This window comes from Anomaloglossus baeobatrachus, chromosome 12, assembly GCF_048569485.1.
Source record: "Anomaloglossus baeobatrachus isolate aAnoBae1 chromosome 12, aAnoBae1.hap1, whole genome shotgun sequence".
Classification (NCBI taxonomy): Eukaryota; Metazoa; Chordata; class Amphibia; order Anura; family Aromobatidae; genus Anomaloglossus; species Anomaloglossus baeobatrachus.
Window position 1 is genome coordinate 68535101 of NC_134364.1, and position 21727 is coordinate 68556827.

Sequence of the window (21727 nt, forward strand, 5' to 3'; positions counted from 1 at the left end):
TCCTACCAATCCCCCATATACAGTATATCTGCTTAGGGTTTGAGCCGAGTTTGCATGTGTTCTGAAAGGGCAAAGTCCACCGCCTAACACTTCTTATCTTGCTGCTTATCTACCCTGAGAACAAAATGATAGGTCATGCTTAAATCCAACAGCCCCATCCTTTTTTTCCCTGGACATTTGCTGTCAGGAAAAAGATGGTTGGTCAATTATGTTAATAGTGGTAGGCAGGGCCAGATTAAGGTTGGTGGGGGCCCCTGGGCAGAAAATCTGGTGGGGGCCCCATAACGTTAACATTTTTAGCCATAACAGTAGAGCACGAACCGTAGCATTTAGATATAAATCCAATGAACATTTATCTTATCCTGTTCTGCCACATTCAGATTTACAGTGCTACAATACAGACACAGTCCAGGATAAATCACAGCTGTCCACTTACACACAGAAAGTAGAGTTAAGGCTGCTTTACACATTTCGATCTCGTATGCGATCGCACACGCCCCCATCGTATGTGCGGAACAGGCAATTTGTTGCCCGTGTCGCACAAACGATTAACCCCCGTCACACGTACTTACCTTCCAAATGACCTCGCTTTGGGCGGCGAACATCCACTTCCTGAAGTGAAAGGGACGTCACACAGCGGCCGGCCAATAGAAGCGGAGGGGCGGAGATAAGCGGGACGTAAACATCCCGCCCACCTCCTTCCTTCCGCATTGCCGGCGGGACGCAGGTAAGCTGCAGTTCATCGTTCCCGGGGTGTCACATGGAGCGACGTGTGCTGCCTCAAGAACGATGAACAAAGAGACGTTCAATTTTTAGAAAATGAACGACGTGTATGCAATCAACGTTTTAACGCACAATCAGGGTCGCACGTAGCTGTCACACACTACAATATCACTAACGATGCCGGATGTGCGTCACTTACGACGTGACCCCGCCGAGACATCGTTAGATATATTGTAGCGTGTAAAGCCCGCTTTTGTCACATATTTTTTATTGATCCCAATGTTAAGGCAGCCAGGGCCAGCTCCAGGGTTTTGTGGCCTCCGGGTGAGTCTCAGTGGGCCCCATCCACACACAGACACGCACACACACATACAGGCATGCGTATATACATATTTGAAGACAAATTCAGAAAAATACATATAAACAGACAAATATATGCACAGTTATATACACTGACATACATGCAGACACAGACGCATTAGGGCTCGTGCGCACATTGCGTAATTACATGCATTTACGCTGCGTATAGCACTGCAGTGTAAATGCATGCGTCCTGCGTCCCCTATACAATCTATGTAGATTGTGCATGATACGTGCACCCATTGCTTTTATGAACGCAGCGATTTGGGTGCTAAAATGTTGACCCAAATTCGTGCGTTCATAAAATGAGCATGTCAATTATTCCGTGCGCTATGGATGCAGCTCCCACTCTGTCTATGGTGGGGGCAGCAGCTAGAGCGCATGAAATCAGCTTTTTTTGTACAGAAAAACTGCATCCATTATGCAGTGTTTCTGCAGCGATTTGACGCGCACATGTGCTGTCAAATCGCTGCAGAATATTCAGCAGTTACGTGCGCATGAGCCCTTACAGGTATTAATATGGGAAAGTCGCCAGCAGCCTCACTCACCTCTCCCGCTTGTTTCCGTCCAGCTCCTTCAGGACATGTGGCTGTTTCACGATGGCTGTCACTAACACACATGACTGCACACTGACAGCACTGCTGAGTATACATCACAGGAGGGGCTGGGGGCTACGATATATACATTACAGGAGGGGCAGGGGGCATAGACGTTACTGGAGTGGCAAACAGCTCTGGTGGTGTACTCATCACTGCGATGGGTGACATAGCGCTCTGGGGAACCCATATAGTTCTGGGGGGGGCGCACAGACTGCTCTAATTCATATACACACACACAGTACTGCTTCTTACACACACATCTCTGACACACACACACACACACACACACTACAATGCACCCCCCATCACCCCCTACACACACACACACACACAATACAATGCACCCCCCATTACCCCTACACACACACGCACACACAATACAATGCACCCCCATTACCCCTACACACACGCACACACAATACAATGCACCCCCCATTACCCCTACACACACACACACACACACAATACAATGCACCCCCCATTACCCCTACACACACACACACAATACAATGCACCCCCCATTACCCCTACACACACACACGCACACACACAATACAACCCCCATTACCCCTATACACACACACACACACACACACACAATACACCCCCCCATTACCCTTACACACACACACACACACACACACAATACAATGCACCCCCCCATTACCCCCCCCCCACACACACACACACAATACAATGCACCCCCATTACCCCTACACACACACACACACACACACACAATACAATGCACCCCCCATTACCCCTACACACACACACACACACACACACAATACAATGCACCCCCCATTACCCCCCCCCCACACACACACACAAAATACAATGCACCCCCCATTACCCCTACACACACACACACACACACAATACAATGCACCCCCCATTACCCCTACACACACACACACAAATACAATGCACCCCCCATTACCCCTACACACACACAATACAATGCACCCCCCATTACCCCTCCCCACACACAATACAATGCACCCCCCATTACCCCTCCCCACACACAATACAATGCACCCCCCATTACCCCTCCCCCCACACACACACACACACACACACAATACAATACACCCCCCATTACCCCTCCCCCTACACACACACACACACAATACAATGCACCCCCATTACCCCTCCCCCCACACACAATACAATGCACCCCCATTACCCCTCCCCCCACACACATTACCCCTCCCCCCACACACAATACAATGCACCCCCCATTACCCCTCTCCTCACACACAATACAATGCACCCCCCATTACTCCTCTCCCCACACAAAATACAATGCAACCCCCATTACCCCTCTCCCCACACACAATACAATGCACCCCCCATTACCCCTCTCCCCACACACAATACAATGCACCCCCCATTACCCCTCTCCCCACACACAATACAATGCACCCATTACCCCTCTCCCCACACACACACACAATACAATGCACCCCTCATTACCTCTCCCCACACACACAATACACCCTCCATTACCCCTCCCCCCCCACACAATACAGTGCACCCTCCATTACCCCTCCCTCCACACACAATACAATGCACCCTCCATTACCCCTCCCCCCACACACAATACAACCCTCATCACCCCCTACACACACAAATTACACTGCTCCATCCCTACACACTCCTGCCTCCCCCCCTCCCTCGGAATACAGTACTCCTCCTCTGCCTGTCACAGAGCTGTGTTCCTTCACAAATGTTCCCCGTTATGTGTCCTCTGCCCCTCCTCACTCATCCCCATTAATTACACCTGTCTCTTCAGCTCCTTCATGGAGCGCTCGCTTCCTCATGTCCCCAGTGTGGCGCCGGCAGCACTGTGATGACGTCAGCAAGGTGCTGATCTCATCACGTTGCTGCACGTCGGGGGCGGGGCCCAGTCCCGGTGCGCTGTTCAAATGTATTTACGCCTGAAAGACGCAAATACATTTGAATAGGAACGGAAACAGGAAGCTGCGGTCATCGGCTCTGCTGCGCTCCTCTGCAGTGTACATGCCGGCACACAGCAGAGCCGGCACACAGCAGAGCCGGCACACAGCAGAGCCGGCACACAGCAGAGCCGGCACACAGCAGAGCCGGCACAGCGCGCTGCCTCCTGCTCCTGCTAGTGTGCCTGGCATGTAAGGAGCGCAGCGGGGACAGCAGACAGCGGCCCACCACACCGTGCCCCTGCTTCTAGGTACGGCCGCAGCACATCGCAGGGAGCATTAGCACACCTCTGACCCCGGAAGTTCAAGCGGCCGCTGGTACTTCCGAGGTCAATCAGCGTCCTGTGCCCGCAGTTTGTTTTTGCGTCTTAAAGACGCAGATGCAAATAAATAGCGGTGCCCCCCCCCCCCCCCGAAAACACAGCTGATTTATTAGACTGTCTTTACGGAGGGGGAGAGGGTGTGAAAAAAAAATGCTGAAAGGTGCCTAGTGCCAAGTATGGTGGGGGCCCCCTTAGAAGCTCTTTTGGTGGGGGCCCCTGGGCTCCAGCCCCGCCTGCCCCGCCTATAATCCGGCCCTGGTGGTAGGATCAGATGACATTCACTTAAAATTTATGTCTGCCTAATCTTTGGCCGCCTTCTGTTAGATTGGAGTGAATCAGAGCCTCAATTTACACCTACACACACTGGTTTAGGATCCATCTCGGATGCTGCCTATCTTGGCTCCCAATGACTGAAGGGACAGTTTTAAATGTAGAAGAAAGGGTTAAAAACCTGCGCTGCTGTGAAGAATCCAAAAGACTTGTAAAATTGACCAGTGATTTACATCTGTGATTTTCCTGGTGACGGTGACTACACTCTCCGAAACGCGTTGAATAAATCACTGGTCAACTTTACAAGTCTTTTGGATTCTTCACGCCAGCGCAGGTTTGAACCCTTTCTTCTATATTTACAACTGATCCTCCACGAGGGCTGCAGCAGCCGTGTTCTACATACTCAATACTGGTTGTGACTGATCACAACTCCCCAAGGTGAACAGTTCCACACTATTACCTCAATTCTGTAATAGGATAAGATCCTATTTGCACCATTGTTTTTTTCCAGCACATCACACTACTTTAATGACTGAAGGAAAATACCTATTTGTGGGCATCTGTCTAGGTCCTTCTCCTAATTAATGAGCAAAATATATGTAATGCTTGATTTTTTTGCTTTTTTTATGGTCCCTTCCTAAAGCCGACCTTGTAAGTTATCTCAGGCATCAAACTACCACACTGGGAAACAAAGGACAGGATATTTTGAAATTGAACATGCCAGTATCACGCTAGGTACAATGAAGTACCAAGCGAACTGTGAAAGGGAAGGGAAACCCTGTGTCTAGGGCAGTGGCAGAAGGTGACTCCTGACCAAGCCTACCACTGGCCCTGGCTTCTCTCACCACCCTAAATAGGTTTCACACCTGTCCCTGGCTGACCCTGATCTGGGCCCTAGGTAAGGAACGGATGGGATGAGAACTTAGTCAACCCCACTTGCCACTAAAGGACACACAGGGATAACAAATGGGGAAAGTGAATTAACAACTTATCTCCAGATGACTCAGGGAGAGAAACTGGAACAACAAAGTTTCTCCAGATGAATACAAGCCGACTGCTTGCACTGAAGACTTGTTAAGGGTATTAGACCTATCACAAGCACAAAGTAAGGAGGAATGAGGGTATTTAAAAACACAAAGTAAAGTGCTGAAGATTAACAACTGAAAAGGTGAGGAAATCCGCAGGGTTCTAAAGAGAAAGGGATAAACCCCAAGCAGGAAAAAGGGAAAGTCAGAGAGCAGCTTGTGTAGCCAAATGCTGCGACCTTCTACAGTAAGACACCACCGGACTGTCTGTCATGCGTGACATACCCGTGACAGCCAGATCCTTGTTACAATTAATGTCTGAATTGTTGCGCTTCCAAAATACATACAAGGTCTTGAAATCATCTTGAAATCATAACGTTCATGTAAGTTTAATTAATGTTATATGTAAGAAAACTTTAAAGGGACTGCAAATTGGGAAAGGTTCTCACTCTTTGCAATCCCAACTGGTGGATGTAGCTGTAGTTCTAAGAGGCTGAGGCTGGGTGGGTGATACACCCTCAGGAGGCATTGACTACTTAAGTGCTCTGTTACGCCCAGAGCCCTTAACACCAAATTTGCATATGAAATTGTCGCGGGCGGGGATGACGCTGCCGCTCCTGCGGTCTCGCTAACGCTCGGGTCCGGCGCTGCTGCGGCTGCTGCTGCTCGGTGGATCGAGCGGTGGGCCGGATCCGGGGACTCGAGCAGCGCTCCTCGCCCGTGAGTGAAAGGGGGTGGTTTATTTGGGGATTTAGTCCGTGGCGCCACCCACGGTTTGTGGTGAAGATAGGCACCACCGCTGCTGGGGACAGGGATCCCGGGAGCGATGGTAAGGAGCAGCTGGGATGTTGTTTTCCCCCTCCGTGGGTAGGGGTCGGTGGTCCCGGGGCCCGATGATGTGACGTGGAGGCAGGATTGGTGAGGTGCAGGGTTGCAGGGACCGCGCGGCGCGGTGCTGGATGGCACGGGTGTGCTCACTCAGCAAGAGATGCACAAAGTCCTCGGTAAACCAAACGGCTGGATGGACGGGTCCTGCAGCCGGCTGCAGTGTCCCTCCCCAGACAGGTGATGGCGGCTGTCTTTTCCTGCACCTTGATGTACTTTGTTGACTACTATGGATCCCCAACGGTAGTCCGCTCCCCGGTGTATGGGTGCTGGAGGAGCCCGTTTGCCCGCAGGCGCTGGCCCTTGGGTCTCTAGCCTTAGGCGGTAGCTGTATACCCTCACGGTGCAGACGGTTGCCTTCAATCGGGTCTTTGGCTGTTAGGAAACCCCTGTGGTTCCTGTCACACTCGGATTTGACTGTTTACGGCGACTCCAAGCCTGGTCGGGGTCCGATGGCCCTGCCTGTGTGTGCTGGCTTCACTTCGCTCCCCGGTAGGTACCGGCGGGCCAACGCCCGACCCCGGTCCTACGGTTCCGCGTTGCTTCACCACTCCTGCAGACGGCCACCACCATCTGCCAACCTTGCTGTTGGTGCCTAGGCCACAAACCCAGACACCCCAGTGTTTACTCCTCACGCTTCAACCTCCTCAACTGAACTGTCTCTTTTCCCGCCTCCAGGCCTGTGAACTCCTCGGTGGGTGGAGCCAACCGCTTGGCTCCGCCCCACCTGGTGTGGACATCAGACCCTGGAGGGAGGCAACAAGGGTTTTGTGTTTGGCTGGTGTCCCTGTCTAGTGGGGATGGGGTGTTTGTGTGTTATCTGTGACGACCTGGCTAGGCCAGGGCGCCACACATTAATTTCTGAAGAATCCAACAACAGATAAGAACATATGAAAGTGTTGATGGAATTAGCTTTCAAAGTCTTGAATGTCCATATATGCAGTTTTGGGGTCATGAGGGTCGCGATGTTACTAACAGAGTCATTTGAAGGACTGGCCATCAGTTTTGATGCCCTGTAAAATTCCTATAAGAACATTGTAATGTTTATGGTCCCAAATCCACACATGATGCATTTTTACATTTTATTGTTAGATTTATATACAGTTTAAACCAGACATTTCCCTTTGCTCTCTATAAAGACACATCTGCAGGTTTTTCCCTCCGCTCTCTATACAGACACATCTGCAGGTTTTTCCCTCCGCTCTCTATACAGACACATCTGAAAGTTTTTCCCTCCGTTCTCTATAAAGATACATCTGCAAGTTTTTCTCACTATCTGACATGAAATCAGAATAAACCTTTCTTGTCTTAGGTCATTTAGGAACCAAAATTATTTATATTTGCCAAATGCCAGAAAAATGAGAGATAGAGAATGGTTTAAGGCATTTTTATTACTTTCTGCGAACTCAAAAGTTTCCCTCTATGTCATTAGTATTTGGTACCATTGCCCTTACACTGTGTGACTTGGGTGAAACATTTTGGATCTCCTTCCACAAGCTTCTCACCATAGTTGGTAGGTGTTTGTGTCCATTCCTCCTGACACAACTGGTGTAACTGAGCTATGTTTGTTTGATCTCCTTGCTTGCAGCGGCCTTTTCAGCTTTGCCCATAAATTTTCAATAGGATTGAGATCAGGGCTTTGTCATGGCCGCTCCAAAACACTCACTTTGTTATCCTTAAGCCACTTTGTAACCAGTTTGGCAGTATGCTTTAGGTCATTGTCCATTTGGAAGACCCATTTCCGCCAAAGCTTTAAGTTCCTGGCTGATGTCTTGAGATGTTGCTTCAGTTTGGCCACATAATCTTCTTTCCTCATGATACCATCTATTTGGTGAAGTGCACCAGTCCCTCCTGCAGCAAAACAACCCCACAACATGATGCTGCCACCCCCTTTTTTCACAGTTGGGATGGTGTTCTTAGGTTTCAAAGCTTCTCCCTTTTGACTCCAAATGTAACAATGGTCATTATGGCTAAACAGTTCAATTTTAGTTTCGTCAGACCACAGAACATGTCTCCAAAAACTAAGGTCTTTGTTCCTGTGTGCATTTGCAAAGATTAATCTGGCTTTTTTATGTTTCTTTTGGAGTAATGGCTTCTTCCTGGCAGAGTGGCCTTTCAGCCCATATTGATACAGTACTCGTTTCACTGTGGATAATGACACAATCTTACCAGCTTCCGCCAGCATCTTCACAAGGTCTTTTGTTTTTGTTCTTGGGATGATATGCACATGTCTGACCAAAGCATGTTCATTTCTGGTACACAGAACCCGTCTCCTTCCTGAGTGGTATGATGGCTGGACATTTCCATCATGTTTGTACTTGTATATAACTGTTTGTACAGATGAACGAGTTACCTTCAGGTACCTGGAAAGTGCACCCAAGGATGAGCAGACTTGGGCAAGTCCACAATTCTCTTCCTGAGATCTTGACTGATTTATTTTGACTTTCCCATGATGCTACAGAAATACGCAGTGTGTGTTTCAGGTGTGCATTAAAATACATCCACAGGTGTGTCTCTAATTAACTCAGATGCTAGCATTAAACCTATCAGAAGCTTCCAAAGACATGACATTATCATATTGTATAAAGGCATAGTACTCTTAGTGTATGTAAAGTTTTGACTTTGCAGAAAGTAATAAAAATGTCTTACAACATTCTCTCTCTCTCTCATTATTCTGGTATTTGGTAAATAGAAATAATTTTGTTTCCTAATTGACCTAAAACAGGAAAGGTTTATTCTGATTTAATGTCAGATAGTGAGAAAAACGTGTATGTATCTTTTTTGATAGTGTACGTAAACTTCTGTTTTCAACTGTACATCTACATAAATATACAAGCTTTTTTTAAACTTATTTTTTTAGGATTGAGAAGTATGGTCCAATAATACGCCTTAATGTGATGCACAAGGTGATGGTCTGGGTTATAAGCCCTGAAGGTGTTAAGGTAAGTGACCATTTTTACCTATGCAATAATGTTATACACTGTATGGACCCAATTTTTGTGCCCCCTCTACATCCCACCTTCAGGAATTTTTCTGATCTCCCATTCTTCATCCCTACACATTAAAAAATTCAAAAAACAAGAGCACTAGGAGTTTTAGTGCAAAAGTAGAAATTTATTATAAATATCGTTAAATACCAACAATTTGTATAGAGGACATATAGCGAGCAAAATAGAGGGATTAAGTACCCGGATCCCAAGAACCACACTGAGAAAGTCTTATATAAGGTCAAGGTATCAGAGCTGAAGCAGGCCAGCCTGTAGGCAATCTGAATGAGTGTAAAATGCTGAATCATAAAGATTCCATTGGTCAGTAAATATAACAGATCCTATACAAAGAGCCTGATTCAAAAAGAAGCACCCATGCTGATGCATACACTGTTACTAGATAAGGAAATATATATACAGTATTCGTAAAGTCACCAGAGCCTGAGTGCTTACCTAAGTGCAGTGGTGGTTAGAGGGATCCAGGCCAAGCCAGAGGGGACCTCCGACGGCCGTTTCGCGGTAAACACCGCTTCTTCCGGGAGGAGTAAGTGCAGTGAGGAGGGGAGCGCGCCATCCTTTTGAATATCCGCCACCGGGTCACGCGATGTAAATCACGTGACCGGTTACCAAGGGAGTCAGGGACGCCAGCGCAGCCACACAGCGCTTTCCCGGACAGCGCATGAATGCGCATGCGCGGGACACGCTGAAGAGAGCGCGGCGCCACCGCTCCCAGGCAACAGGGAGGACGCGGACGATGCGAAGCGCCAGGCTGAACCAGGAGGCACCCGTAGGTACCATATGGTCCAATAGGCGCCACACAAAGGCCGCGCCCCCCCTGGTGGCGAACTAAGAAAGGCAAAGATGGGACACATCTCAATAAAGATTTTTCAAAGTTTCTCTTTCCCCATTTATCTAATATAAAGGGGCATATGATCCACATAGATTCCCACAGGGGGCAAACATCATCAAGTTCGTTTGTCAACAAGCTCAGAGGGGGACGCGTCACCACCAGTAAGCGTGACAGTCACTCAAAATGGAAAAATGACACCCATGGGAATCATAGCTGGGATCAGTGGAAGTGTCCCATCATTTGCCTCACCCATTACAAAAGGAAGGCAGTGTAAGAGTGTAAAAATGTAAAAAAACACTTATATCATTTAGATTAAATACAAAGTGTAATAAACCACTATAATAGTTCTTATAATCAGATCAAGAATGTACATAATACAAAATACAAAAATGGGGAGTAACCACCAAGTTATTACACGACATGAATTAGTACCAATAAAAAAGGGGGGGGGGGGAGGGAGGGGATTAGTGTAGTCACTTATATCATTTTGTAGGGAACAGTCAAGACTTTCTATTGTGAAGAAAGGAGTGAATAGAGATGTGTCCCATCTTTGCCTTTCTTAGTTCGCCACCAGGGGGGGCGCGGCCTTTGTGTGGCGCCTATTGGACCATATGGTACCTACGGGTGCCTCCTGGTTCAGCCTGGCGCTTCGCATCGTCCGCGTCCTCCCTGTTGCCTGGGAGCGGTGGCGCCGCGCTCTCTTCAGCGTGTCCCGCGCATGCGCATTCATGCGCTGTCCGGGAACGCGCTGTGCGGCTGCGCTGGCGTACCTGACTCCCTTGGCATCCGGTCACGTGATTTACATCGCGTGACCCGGTGGCGGATATTCAAAAGGATGGCGCGCTCCCCTCCTCACTGCACTTACTCCTCCCGGAAGAAGCGGTGTTTACCGCGAAACGGCCGTCGGAGGTCCCCTCTGGCTTGGCCTGGATCCCTCTAACCACCACTGCACTTAGGTAAGCACTCAGGCTCTGGTGACTTTACGAATACTGTATATATATTTCCTTATCTAGTAACAGTGTATGCATCAGCATGGGTGCTTCTTTTTGAATCAGGCTCTTTGTATAGGATCTGTTATATTTACTGACCAATGGAATCTTTATGATTCAGCATTTTACACTCATTCAGATTGCCTACAGGCTGGCCTGCTTCAGCTCTGATACCTTGACCTTATATAAGACTTTCTCAGTGTGGTTCTTGGGATCTGGGTACTTAATCCCTCTATTTTGCTCGCTATATGTCCTCTATACAAATTGTTGGTATTTAACGATATTTATAATAAATTTCTACTTTTGCACTAAAACTCCTAGTGCTCTTGTTTTTTGAATTGTTCCTGGAGTGTGCTGTCTCAGGGCCACACTGGAGGGTTAATCTATACCCCGTCTGGTGCTGCCCACAATGAGACTCTAAGCTATGACCATGAGGCTCCTTGTTTGGATCCCTACACATTAATATAGAGTCAGACCCCCTGCAGATATAACATCTTTCACTTTTTTGAAGACCTTTTACAAGATTTTGGAGTTGTCTGTGGGAATTTTTGCCCCTTCATCCAAAGGAGAATTTGTGAGGTTTTAGTGCATCCCAACGGTGCTGGATGAGGTTGAAATCAAGTTCTTCCCCCTCAAACTCCCCCTCCATATCTTTATGGACCTTGTGCCATGAGCACAGTCATGGGGAACAAAAAAGGGCTTTACCCAAACTGTTCTTACAAAGGGGAAATGTCACAGGGTGGCAGGGGATAACAGGGAACAGGGGCCCTAGCTGTCCCTGATAGCAGAGATGTGTCTGATGGTGGCAATATCTGCGCTGTCTTCCTACCCCTGCTCCTGACGAGCCTTGATATTGTACCCCCTCCCTCCCTATCCCAGGGAGAGCCAGGACAGGAACATCTTAACACCAACAGTGATAAACAAACAGGGGAAACCACCTTCTGTCACAGAGCACGGACACAGTTATCAGACAAGTTATAAGGAGGAAAACTAAAGCAGAGAGGGATAACTAGACGACAGGAGGTAATCCACAGCACACCAAGCAACACACAGTAAATCACCAAACTGGAAAACAACTACACGCGGACCTGTTTAGCAAAAAGCTATAGTCGACACAGGAAGACCAATTCCACCATCTTAAAAAGGTGGGCAGTACCTGTGATAGGTCTCACGTAACATGTGATCCAAAAGGTAACCAGCAGGCTAGCAGAAATTAACTATTGCTATTCCGATCACTAATGAGCACATAGCTGGTTGATGCCTGAGCCTGCTTGTGCCACTCACCAGAGAAAGTATAGTGAGGAGTGTTAGAGTCTGTTGTCTTAACAGGGTCTGAAGCCGCCATGACAGTGCAAATTTAGAGCAAAACACTGTGTGACAGGAAAGCTACAATTATATAAAATGTCTTGTGCTGAAGTGTTAGGATTTTCTTTCACTGAAACTAAGAGGCCGACATCTGATAACAGCCAGGAGCATTATCCTCCTCCACTAAACTGTACAGTGGGCACAATGCAGTCGGGGGTAATGTTCTCATGGCATTAACCAAAAGTCAAGGGTGGTTTTACACCACTCCATCCGACACTCAGCATTGTGTTTGGTGATGTAAGGCTGCATGCTGATGATCGGCCATGAAGCTTACGTTAAGGGCACAGTTTTTGTGATAATGTCAGTGACCACAGAGGTTTTTGTAGATCTGCATTTACAGTTAGGTCCAGAAATATTTGGACAGTGACACAAGTTTTGTTATTTTAGCTGTTTACAAAAACATGTTCAGAAATACAATTATATATAATATGGGCTGAAAGTGCACACTCCCAGCTGCAATATGAGAGTTTTCACATCCAAATCGGAGAAAGGGTTTAGGAATCATAGCTCTGTAATGCATAGCCTCCTCTTTTTCAAGGGACCAAAAGTAATTGGACAAGGGACTCTAAGGGCTGCAATTAACTCTGAAGGCATCTCCCTCGTTAACCTGTAATCAATGAAGTAGTTAAAAGGTCTGGGGTTGATTACAGGTGTGTGGTTTTGCATTTGGAAGCTGTTGCTGTGACCAGACAACATGCGGTCTAAGGAACTCTCAATTGAGGTGAAGCAGAACATCCTGAGGCTGAAAAAAAGAAAAAATCCATCAGAGAGATAGCAGACATGCTTGGAGTAGCAAAATCAACAGTCGGGTACATTCTGAGAAAAAAGGAATTGACTGGTGAGCTTGGGAACTCAAAAAGGCCTGGGCGTCCACGGGTGACAACAGTGGTGGATGATCGCCGCATACTTTCTTTGGTGAAGAAGAACCCATTCACAACATCAACTGAAGTCCAGAACACTCTCAGTGAAGTAGGTGTATCTGTCTCTAAGTCAACAGTAAAGAGAAGACTCCATGAAAGTAAATACAAAGGGTTCACATCTAGATGCAAACCATTCATCAATTCCAAAAATAGACAGGCCAGAGTTAAATTTGCTGAAAAACACCTCATGAAGCCAGCTCAGTTCTGGAAAAGTATTCTATGGACAGATGAGACAAAGATCAACCTCTGCCAGAATGATGGGAAGAAAAAAGTTTGGAGAAGAAAGGGAACGGCACATGATCCAAGGCACACCACATCCTCTGTAAAACATGGTGGAGGCAACGTGATGGCATGGGCATGCATGGCTTTCAATGGCACTGGGTCACTTGTGTTTATTGATGACATAACAGCAGACAAAAGTAGCCGGATGAATTCTGAAGTGTACCGGGATATACTTTCAACCCAGATTCAGCCAAATGCCGCAAAGTTGATCGGATGGCGCTTCATAGTACAGATGGACAATGACCCCAAACATACAGCCAAAGCTACCCAGGAGTTCATGAGTGCAAAAAAGTGGAACATTCTGCAATGGCCAAGTCAATCACCAGATCTTAACCCAATTGAGCATGCATTTCACTTGCTCAAATCCAGACTTAAGACGGAAAGACCCACAAACAAGTAAGACCTGAAGGCTGCGGCTGTAAAGGCCTGGTAAAGCATTAAGAAGGAGGAAACCCAGCGTTTGGTGATGTCCATGGGTTCCAGACTTAAGGCAGTGATTGCCTCCAAAGGATTCGCAACAAAATATTGAAAATAAAAATATTTTGTTTGGGTTTGGTTTATTTGTCCAATTACTTTTGACCTCCTAAAATGTGGAGTGTTTGTAAAGAAATGTGTACAATTCCTCCAATTTCTATCAGATATTTTTGTTCAAACCTTCAAATTAAACGTTACAATCTGCACTTGAATTCTGTTGTAGAGATTTCATTTCAAATCCAATGTGGTGGCATGCAGAGCCCAACTCGCGAAAATTGTGTCACTGTCCAAATATTTCTGGACCTAACTGTATCAAGTCAACAGTGTGTTGGTGACTTTTATCAACTATGTGTCTCAACTTTAGACTCAGATCAGCTGACCTTCTAATGTTCTGCCTCCTATTTGGGCGACAGCCTTTAAAAGTCTATGGCCAGGTTTATGTTTTATACATTTTTTTAACCAAACCTAGCTTTAGATATGGCCTGTGTAAGTGCGTGAAACGAGATGACGATTGCCACCATTAATAACTAAAGGCAACCTAGTGTCCTGAAAACGGCAACTTTTCGAACCCAATTTTGTAAATTAAAACCTTTTCTTTCCTCTCTTGTGAAGCTCTGATGGTACTTATTAGTTGTCTTTTCCATTGTATCCTCATGCTCGATGTATATTTTTTATAGGAATTCTTATTGTCACCAAAATATACCAAAGATGATTTTTATGAGCGTCTGCATTTCATGTTCGGATCGAGGTAACAATTGGTATTTCATAACTATAGAAACATTTAGAATTTTGATTGCTAAAGTTTGTCAAATGGAGGTCATAATGTTGTCCTTAGACCTTGGCTCGAAAAGACCCCACTGTCACATAAGAAGTGCTGTAAGAACCCTAAACAGCCCATCAGGTGGTCTCAGTGAAGAGTGGACCGAGGAGGCTCAACTAGATCTCTGGTCACTGAACTGTTATATAAATTCTCACTGTGCAGTCTATGGTGATCCATTGTTGCCCATTTTATGAAAAGTTCTTAGTAGTGCATTGGCCATTTCTGTCCCTGGTGACCCCTTGTGGAAGATTTGGGCCTTATTAGAATAGTCAAGTCCACTATAATCCTGTGGTCAAGAGCCCTTCTTGATTCAGTACTGTTCATTCCTTAATATCCTGAAGGCTAAAGTCCAATTTCTTGTTATGTCATGGTTGACATCCAATCTCAATTTTATTTTTCACATTTTTTTACTTACTCTACTCTGGCATTGAAAACTTTTAGATTTCTGGGAAGAGGTTTACTGACAGACACGGATTATAGCCACTGGCACAAACAGAGGAGACTTATGGATCCAGCATTCAGCAAAAGGTAAGTGTTACGGGGGGCTGTCTGATAATAACTGAAAGGAGTATCAGACAGTCAGGGTCCACCATGCAAAGACTTTGCTGCAGACTATGGCAGAGTGCAATACCTCTGTTAACTCACAGAAGGATATAATAAGTAAGTAAAGCAATTCCTCCCTTACTTGGAGGGTGTGTGGAATGATCTCTGTTAATAATCACAGAGACAAAGGCAATGTGTGCGAAATGGCACCTACCTAGGTCCGCTCTTCTAGTGGTGCAAAAGAGACGAACAGCAGCGTAAGCCGCACAAAGCTCCTACCTACGTTCGCTCCACTAGTGTGCGAGGACACGAACCACTAGATATGGCACCTGCCTAGGTCCGCTCTTCTAGTGGTGCAAAAGAGACGAACAGCAGCGTAAGCCGCACAAAGCTCCTACCTCTGTTCGCTCCCCTAGTGTGCGAGGATACGAACAACTGCCAGACGCAGTATAAGGAACGTTACCCTAGCGGCAACGTCCACCTACGAGTAGAATCACAAGGCCCAGCCAGACCATGTGCCTCAGGCACCTGCCTATGTCCGCTCCCCTAAGAGAAAAGGATACGGACAGCAGCCGAAGCTGTAAGGTATAAGAACGCTACCCTGCCGGTAGCGCTCACCTAGCATAGACAGAGGAATGCCTAGAGGAACGCGCACAGAGCGTCTACTCATATGCATGAACCAAGAGGACTGAGCACCATGCGGCGTGTGTCAGGGTCTTATATAGACTCTGTGCCTCATCCAAGATGGAGGACACCAGAGCCAATCCGCTGCCAGAACGACAGGAGTGACATCATGCTGGCCTATCACCGAGCAAGACGTCACAAGCACATGACCAGCGACCAATCGGCATAGAAGGTGTCAGAGACATGTGACCTCGTGTCAGCGATGATGTCACCCGCACATGTGCAATGGCTCCAAGATTGGACTTAGTCTCCGGCGCTCGCACATGTGCAGTAGCAAGAAATCTGGACTTAGTCTCCAGCGCTCGCACATGTGCAGTAGCAAGAAATCTGGACTTAGTCTCCAGCGCTCGCACATGTGCAGTAGCAAGAAATCTGGACTTAGTCTCCAGCGCTCGCACATGTGCAGTAGCAAGAAATCTGGACATAGTCTCCAGTGCTCGCAGCAACCGTAACAGTACCTCCCCCTCAAGGGCCCCCCTCCCGGCGACGCAGGTAATCGGCAACTAAGTCGGGAGCATGGACAGCCTCCTCAGGCTCCCAAGAGCGATGTTCCGGACCATAGCCCTCCCAATCTATCAAGAAGAACCTGCGCCCTCTAACCATCTTAGAACCAACTATGGCTCGTACCTCATAGCTAGAGCGAGAGGAATCAGAGGCAGGAGAGTGCACTTCACGAGCGTGAGGTAAAATAGCCGGCTTTAGCAGTGAGACATGGAATTTGTCATGAATCCTAAGATGGACAGGTAACTTCAATTGATAGACTACAGGATTTACCTGTCGAAGAACCTCATAAGGACCCAGGAAGCGAGGAGCAAATTTGACAGAGCTCACTCTAAGTCTCACGTGTTTTGCAGAGAGCCACACAAAGTCCCCTGGAGAAAAGACAGGAGCCGGGCGACGAAACCGATCGGACACCGTCTTCATACGGTCCTTAGCTGCTTGGATCGACTCTTGAGTCCGATCCCAAACCTCTCTGGCATTAGTTGCCCAGTCAGCCACAAGAGGAGGAGGTGCAGCAGCGGGAAACGGTACTGGTACCCTAGGGTGTTGCCCATTATTGAGTACGAACGGTGTCTGCCCAGTGGCCTCAGCCAGCGAATTGTTAAGGGCAAATTCTGCCCAGGGTAAGAGGGAGGACCAGTTATCGTGGTTCTCAGCAACAAAGTGTCGAAGGTATATAATCATAGATTGATTGGTACGTTCAACCAAACCATTAGTCTCCGGATGGTATGCCGAAGAGAGATTCAACTCAATTTGCAGAAGGCTACAAAGATCTCGCCAGAAACGGGAAGTAAATTGCGGGCCTCTATCACAAATGATACGATCTGGCATCCCGTGAAGCCTAAAGACATGCTTGAGGAATAGTTTGGCTAGTACCCTGGAAGATGGGATTCTCGATAACGGTACGAGATGAACCATCCGGGAGAAATGGTCCGTAATGACCCACACAAATCTATGTCCCTGTGAACATGGAAGATCACCCACAAAGTCCATGCCTACCACCTCCCATGGTCTATCTGGCACTGGTAAAGGATGCAAGAGCCCAGCCGGTCTCTGCCGTAATGGACGGTTGCGAGCACACGAGTAGCAGGAACCGACATATCTCTTGACGTGGCTGGCTAAGTGTGGCCACCAATACCACCTCTCCAGTAACTCTCGTGTCCGCCTAATACCAAAATGCCCACCCACCTTTGAGGTGTGGGCCCATGACAGTATATCATTCTGTCGATCAGGCGGAACAAAGGTCTTGCCCGGTGGGATTTGGTCTAACGTCACAGGGGAGAGCGTATGAAAAACCCTGGAGGGAAGGATAAGACGAGGTTCGTCAATCTCTTCCTGGGTAGAAAGCATAGAGCGAGACAGGGCGTCTGCCTTGTTATTCTTACTCCCAGACAGATAGTTGATGGAGAAGTGAAAGCGGGAGAAAAACAAGGACCAGCGGGCTTGGCGAGGATTCAGACGCTGAGCGGTTTGTAAGTACGTCAGATTCTTATGGTCTGTATAGACCTGGAAAGGATGTTTCGCTCCTTCCAGCAAGTGACGCCACTCCTCCAAGGCTAATCTCAAGGCGAGCAGTTCCCTATCCCCAATGGTATAGTTTCTCTCTGCCGGTGAAAAGGTTTTAGCAAAGAAGAAACACGGCCTTTTTCTACCTGCACCGTTCTTTTGATACAAGACCGCACCAGCACCCACTGAAGAGGCATCAACCTCTAAGAGGAAGGGCTTATTCTCATCGGGTCTTTGAAGAACGGGAGCAGTTGAAAAGTGTCTTTTTACTGCCTCAAAAGCCTGAGATGTCTCAGTAGACCAGGCTTTGGGATTAGCACCTTTCTTAGTCAAGGCCACCAAAGGGGCCACCAAAGTAGAAAAATGGGGTATGAACTGCCTGTAATAATTTATGAATCCTAAGAAGCGTTGCACCGCCTTCAAGGAATGAGGTTCGGACCATTGCAGGACAGCAGAGAGCTTCGCAGGATCCATAGCCAGACCCTCTTGTGAGATAATGTAACCCAAAAAAGGCAATGAGGACTGCTCGAATACACATTTCTCGAGTTTAGCAAACAATGAGTGCTCCCTTAAACGGGAAAGGACACGAACGACATCCTGACGATGAGTCTCCAGATCAGGAGAAAAAATCAGGATGTCGTCCAGATACACCACTACTGAGGATAACAGTAAATCCCTGAACACATCGTTTACGAAGTCCTGAAATACTGCGGGTGCATTACATAACCCAAAAGGCATGACGAGGTATTCATAGTGACCGTCTCGGGTGTTAAAAGCGGTCTTCCATTCGTCACCCTTTCGAATTCGTACCAAGTTATACGCACCCCGCAGATCCAACTTCGTAAAAACTTGAGCTCCTCTCAGTCTGTCAAAGAGCTCCGAAATTAAAGGTAATGGGTATTTGTTCTTTATTGTGATTGCGTTGAGACCCCTGTAATCTATGCAGGGACGCAAATCACCCTCTTTCTTCCGAACAAAGAAAAACCCAGCTCCCGCGGGAGAGACAGACTTACGAATGAACCCCTTCTCTAAACTCTCTCTTATATAGGTCGACATGGCCTCCGACTCAGGTATCGACAGGGGGTAAACCCTGCCTTTAGGTGGAACCGAACCTGGGATAAGGTCTATGGCACAGTCATACGGCCTATGGGGTGGAAGAACCTCAGCACCCTGTTTGGAGAACACGTCAGCGAAATCCAAATAGGGTGTAGGTATGGGAGAGAGATCAGTTGATGCAACCGCAACGACCTTAGGTGGTAAGGGAAGACATCGGGACTGACATTTCGAACCCCAACTAATAATGCTGTCAGACTCCCAGTCAATGTGAGGAGCATGAGTCCGAAGCCATGGAAGACCCAGAAGGACGTCGTCTATACCCTCAGGCAAAACAAGAAAAGAAATCTCCTCTATGTGACCCTGAGACAGGGAAAGGCGCAAGGGAACTGTCCTCAATGTAATGGAGTCAGACAACATAGTTCCATTAACAACACGGACAGGAATAGGCGCCTCTAACATGATAGAGGGAATATTGTGTCCCTTTACAAATCCTGAGGACACAAAAATCCCGTCAGCTCCGGAATCCACAAAAGCCATAATAGGCCATGTATTCTCAGATAACGAGAGCTGACCTGGGATACAACACTTAGAGGGTGCAGAAGACGTCTCTAGTAACCCCCCTCTAATGGTTACTAGGCCAGGGAGTTTCCCTGACGACTAAGACACTTGTTGGCATAGTGCCCAGCCTGACGACATACGTAACATATAGGAGGACCAGACTTGCGTAGTCTGGAGGACGTATGACCTAACTCCATAGGAGTGGGAGATGTTTCAGATGCTGAGGAAGATGGTAGTGGACCCTCAACAACTGGAATAGCCCGATGCTTAGGGCGTGAGGAAGAGACCTCGAGTCTACGTTCCTTATGGCGTACATCGATCCTCGTTGCTACTGTGATCAAGTCCTCCAGAGAAGCAGGGACCTCACGAGTAGCAAGGGCATCCTTGACATAGCCTGCCAACCCTCTCCAGAAGATAGGAATCAACACCTTCTCTGGCCAATCTAGTTCTGCCACCAGAGTTCTAAAAGCAATGGCATAAGAACTAGTGGATAACGAACCCTGAGATAGATCTAACAGTCTCAGGGCCGCATCATGGGTAACCTGCGGACCCATGAATACCGCCTTAAGAGCATCAAGAAAGTCTTGATGTCTCAGAGTAACCACATCAGAGCGCTCCCATAGGGGAGTCGCCCATTCTAAGGCTTTGTCCTGAAGTAAGGAGATGATAAAGCCTACTCTGGACCTCTCCGTAGAGAAGCGAGAAGAGTTGACCTCTAGGTGTATCTGACACTGACTAATGAAACCACGACATGATCTGGCATCGCCAGAATATCTGTTTGGCAGAGCAAGTCGAGGATCATGTGCAGATGTCACCATGGTCTGAGGTTTATCCTCTATACTCTTGAGCCGTGACTCAAGTACTTGTATGTAACGGTGTAACTGCTGATATTCTGCCATAACTACCAGACCCTTGGCTCAGTCCTAATGTTACGGGGGGCTGTCTGATAATAACTGAAAGGAGTATCAGACAGTCAGGGTCCACCGTGCAAAGACTTTGCTGCAGACTATGGCAGAGTGCAATACCTCTGTTAACTCACAGAAGGATATAATAAGTAAGTAAAGCAATTCCTCCCTTACTTGGAGGGTGTGTGGAATGATCTCTGTTAATAATCACAGAGACAAAGGCAATGTGTGCGAAATGGCACCTACCTAGGTCCGCTCTTCTAGTGGTGCAAAAGAGACGAACAGCAGCGTAAGCCGCACAAAGCTCCTACCTACGTTCGCTCCACTAGTGTGCGAGGACACGAACCACTAGATATGGCACCTGCCTAGGTCCGCTCTTCTAGTGGTGCAAAAGAGACGAACAGCAGCGTAAGCCGCACAAAGCTCCTACCTCTGTTCGCTCCCCTAGTGTGCGAGGATACGAACAACTGCCAGACGCAGTATAAGGAACGTTACCCTAGCGGCAACGTCCACCTACGAGTAGAATCACAAGGCCCAGCCAGACCATGTGCCTCAGGCACCTGCCTATGTCCGCTCCCCTAAGAGAAAAGGATACGGACAGCAGCCGAAGCTGTAAGGTATAAGAACGCTACCCTGCCGGTAGCGCTCACCTAGCATAGACAGAGGAATGCCTAGAGGAACGCGCACAGAGCGTCTACTCATATGCATGAACCAAGAGGACTGAGCACCATGCGGCGTGTGTCAGGGTCTTATATAGACTCTGTGCCTCATCCAAGATGGAGGACACCAGAGCCAATCCGCTGCCAGAACGACAGGAGTGACATCATGCTGGCCTATCACCGAGCAAGACGTCACAAGCACATGACCAGCGACCAATCGGCATAGAAGGTGTCAGAGACATGTGACCTCGTGTCAGCGATGATGTCACCCGCACATGTGCAATGGCTCCAAGATTGGACTTAGTCTCCGGCGCTCGCACATGTGCAGTAGCAAGAAATCTGGACTTAGTCTCCAGCGCTCGCACATGTGCAGTAGCAAGAAATCTGGACTTAGTCTCCAGCGCTCGCACATGTGCAGTAGCAAGAAATCTGGACTTAGTCTCCAGCGCTCGCACATGTGCAGTAGCAAGAAATCTGGACAT

General features: G+C 47.7%; 1 protein-coding gene across 1 annotated transcript in view; it reads left to right on the forward strand.

Annotated features, from left to right (window-relative positions):
- Positions 1-21727, forward strand: part of LOC142257453 (cholesterol 24-hydroxylase-like) — a 105309-nt gene that overhangs the window by 19847 nt on the left and 63735 nt on the right. The window contains exons 3-5 of the mRNA XM_075329571.1: positions 9007-9088; positions 14691-14761; positions 15275-15361. Coding sequence (XP_075185686.1) covers positions 9007-9088; positions 14691-14761; positions 15275-15361 — 240 coding nt within the window. The remainder of the gene's footprint in view (positions 1-9006; positions 9089-14690; positions 14762-15274; positions 15362-21727) is intronic.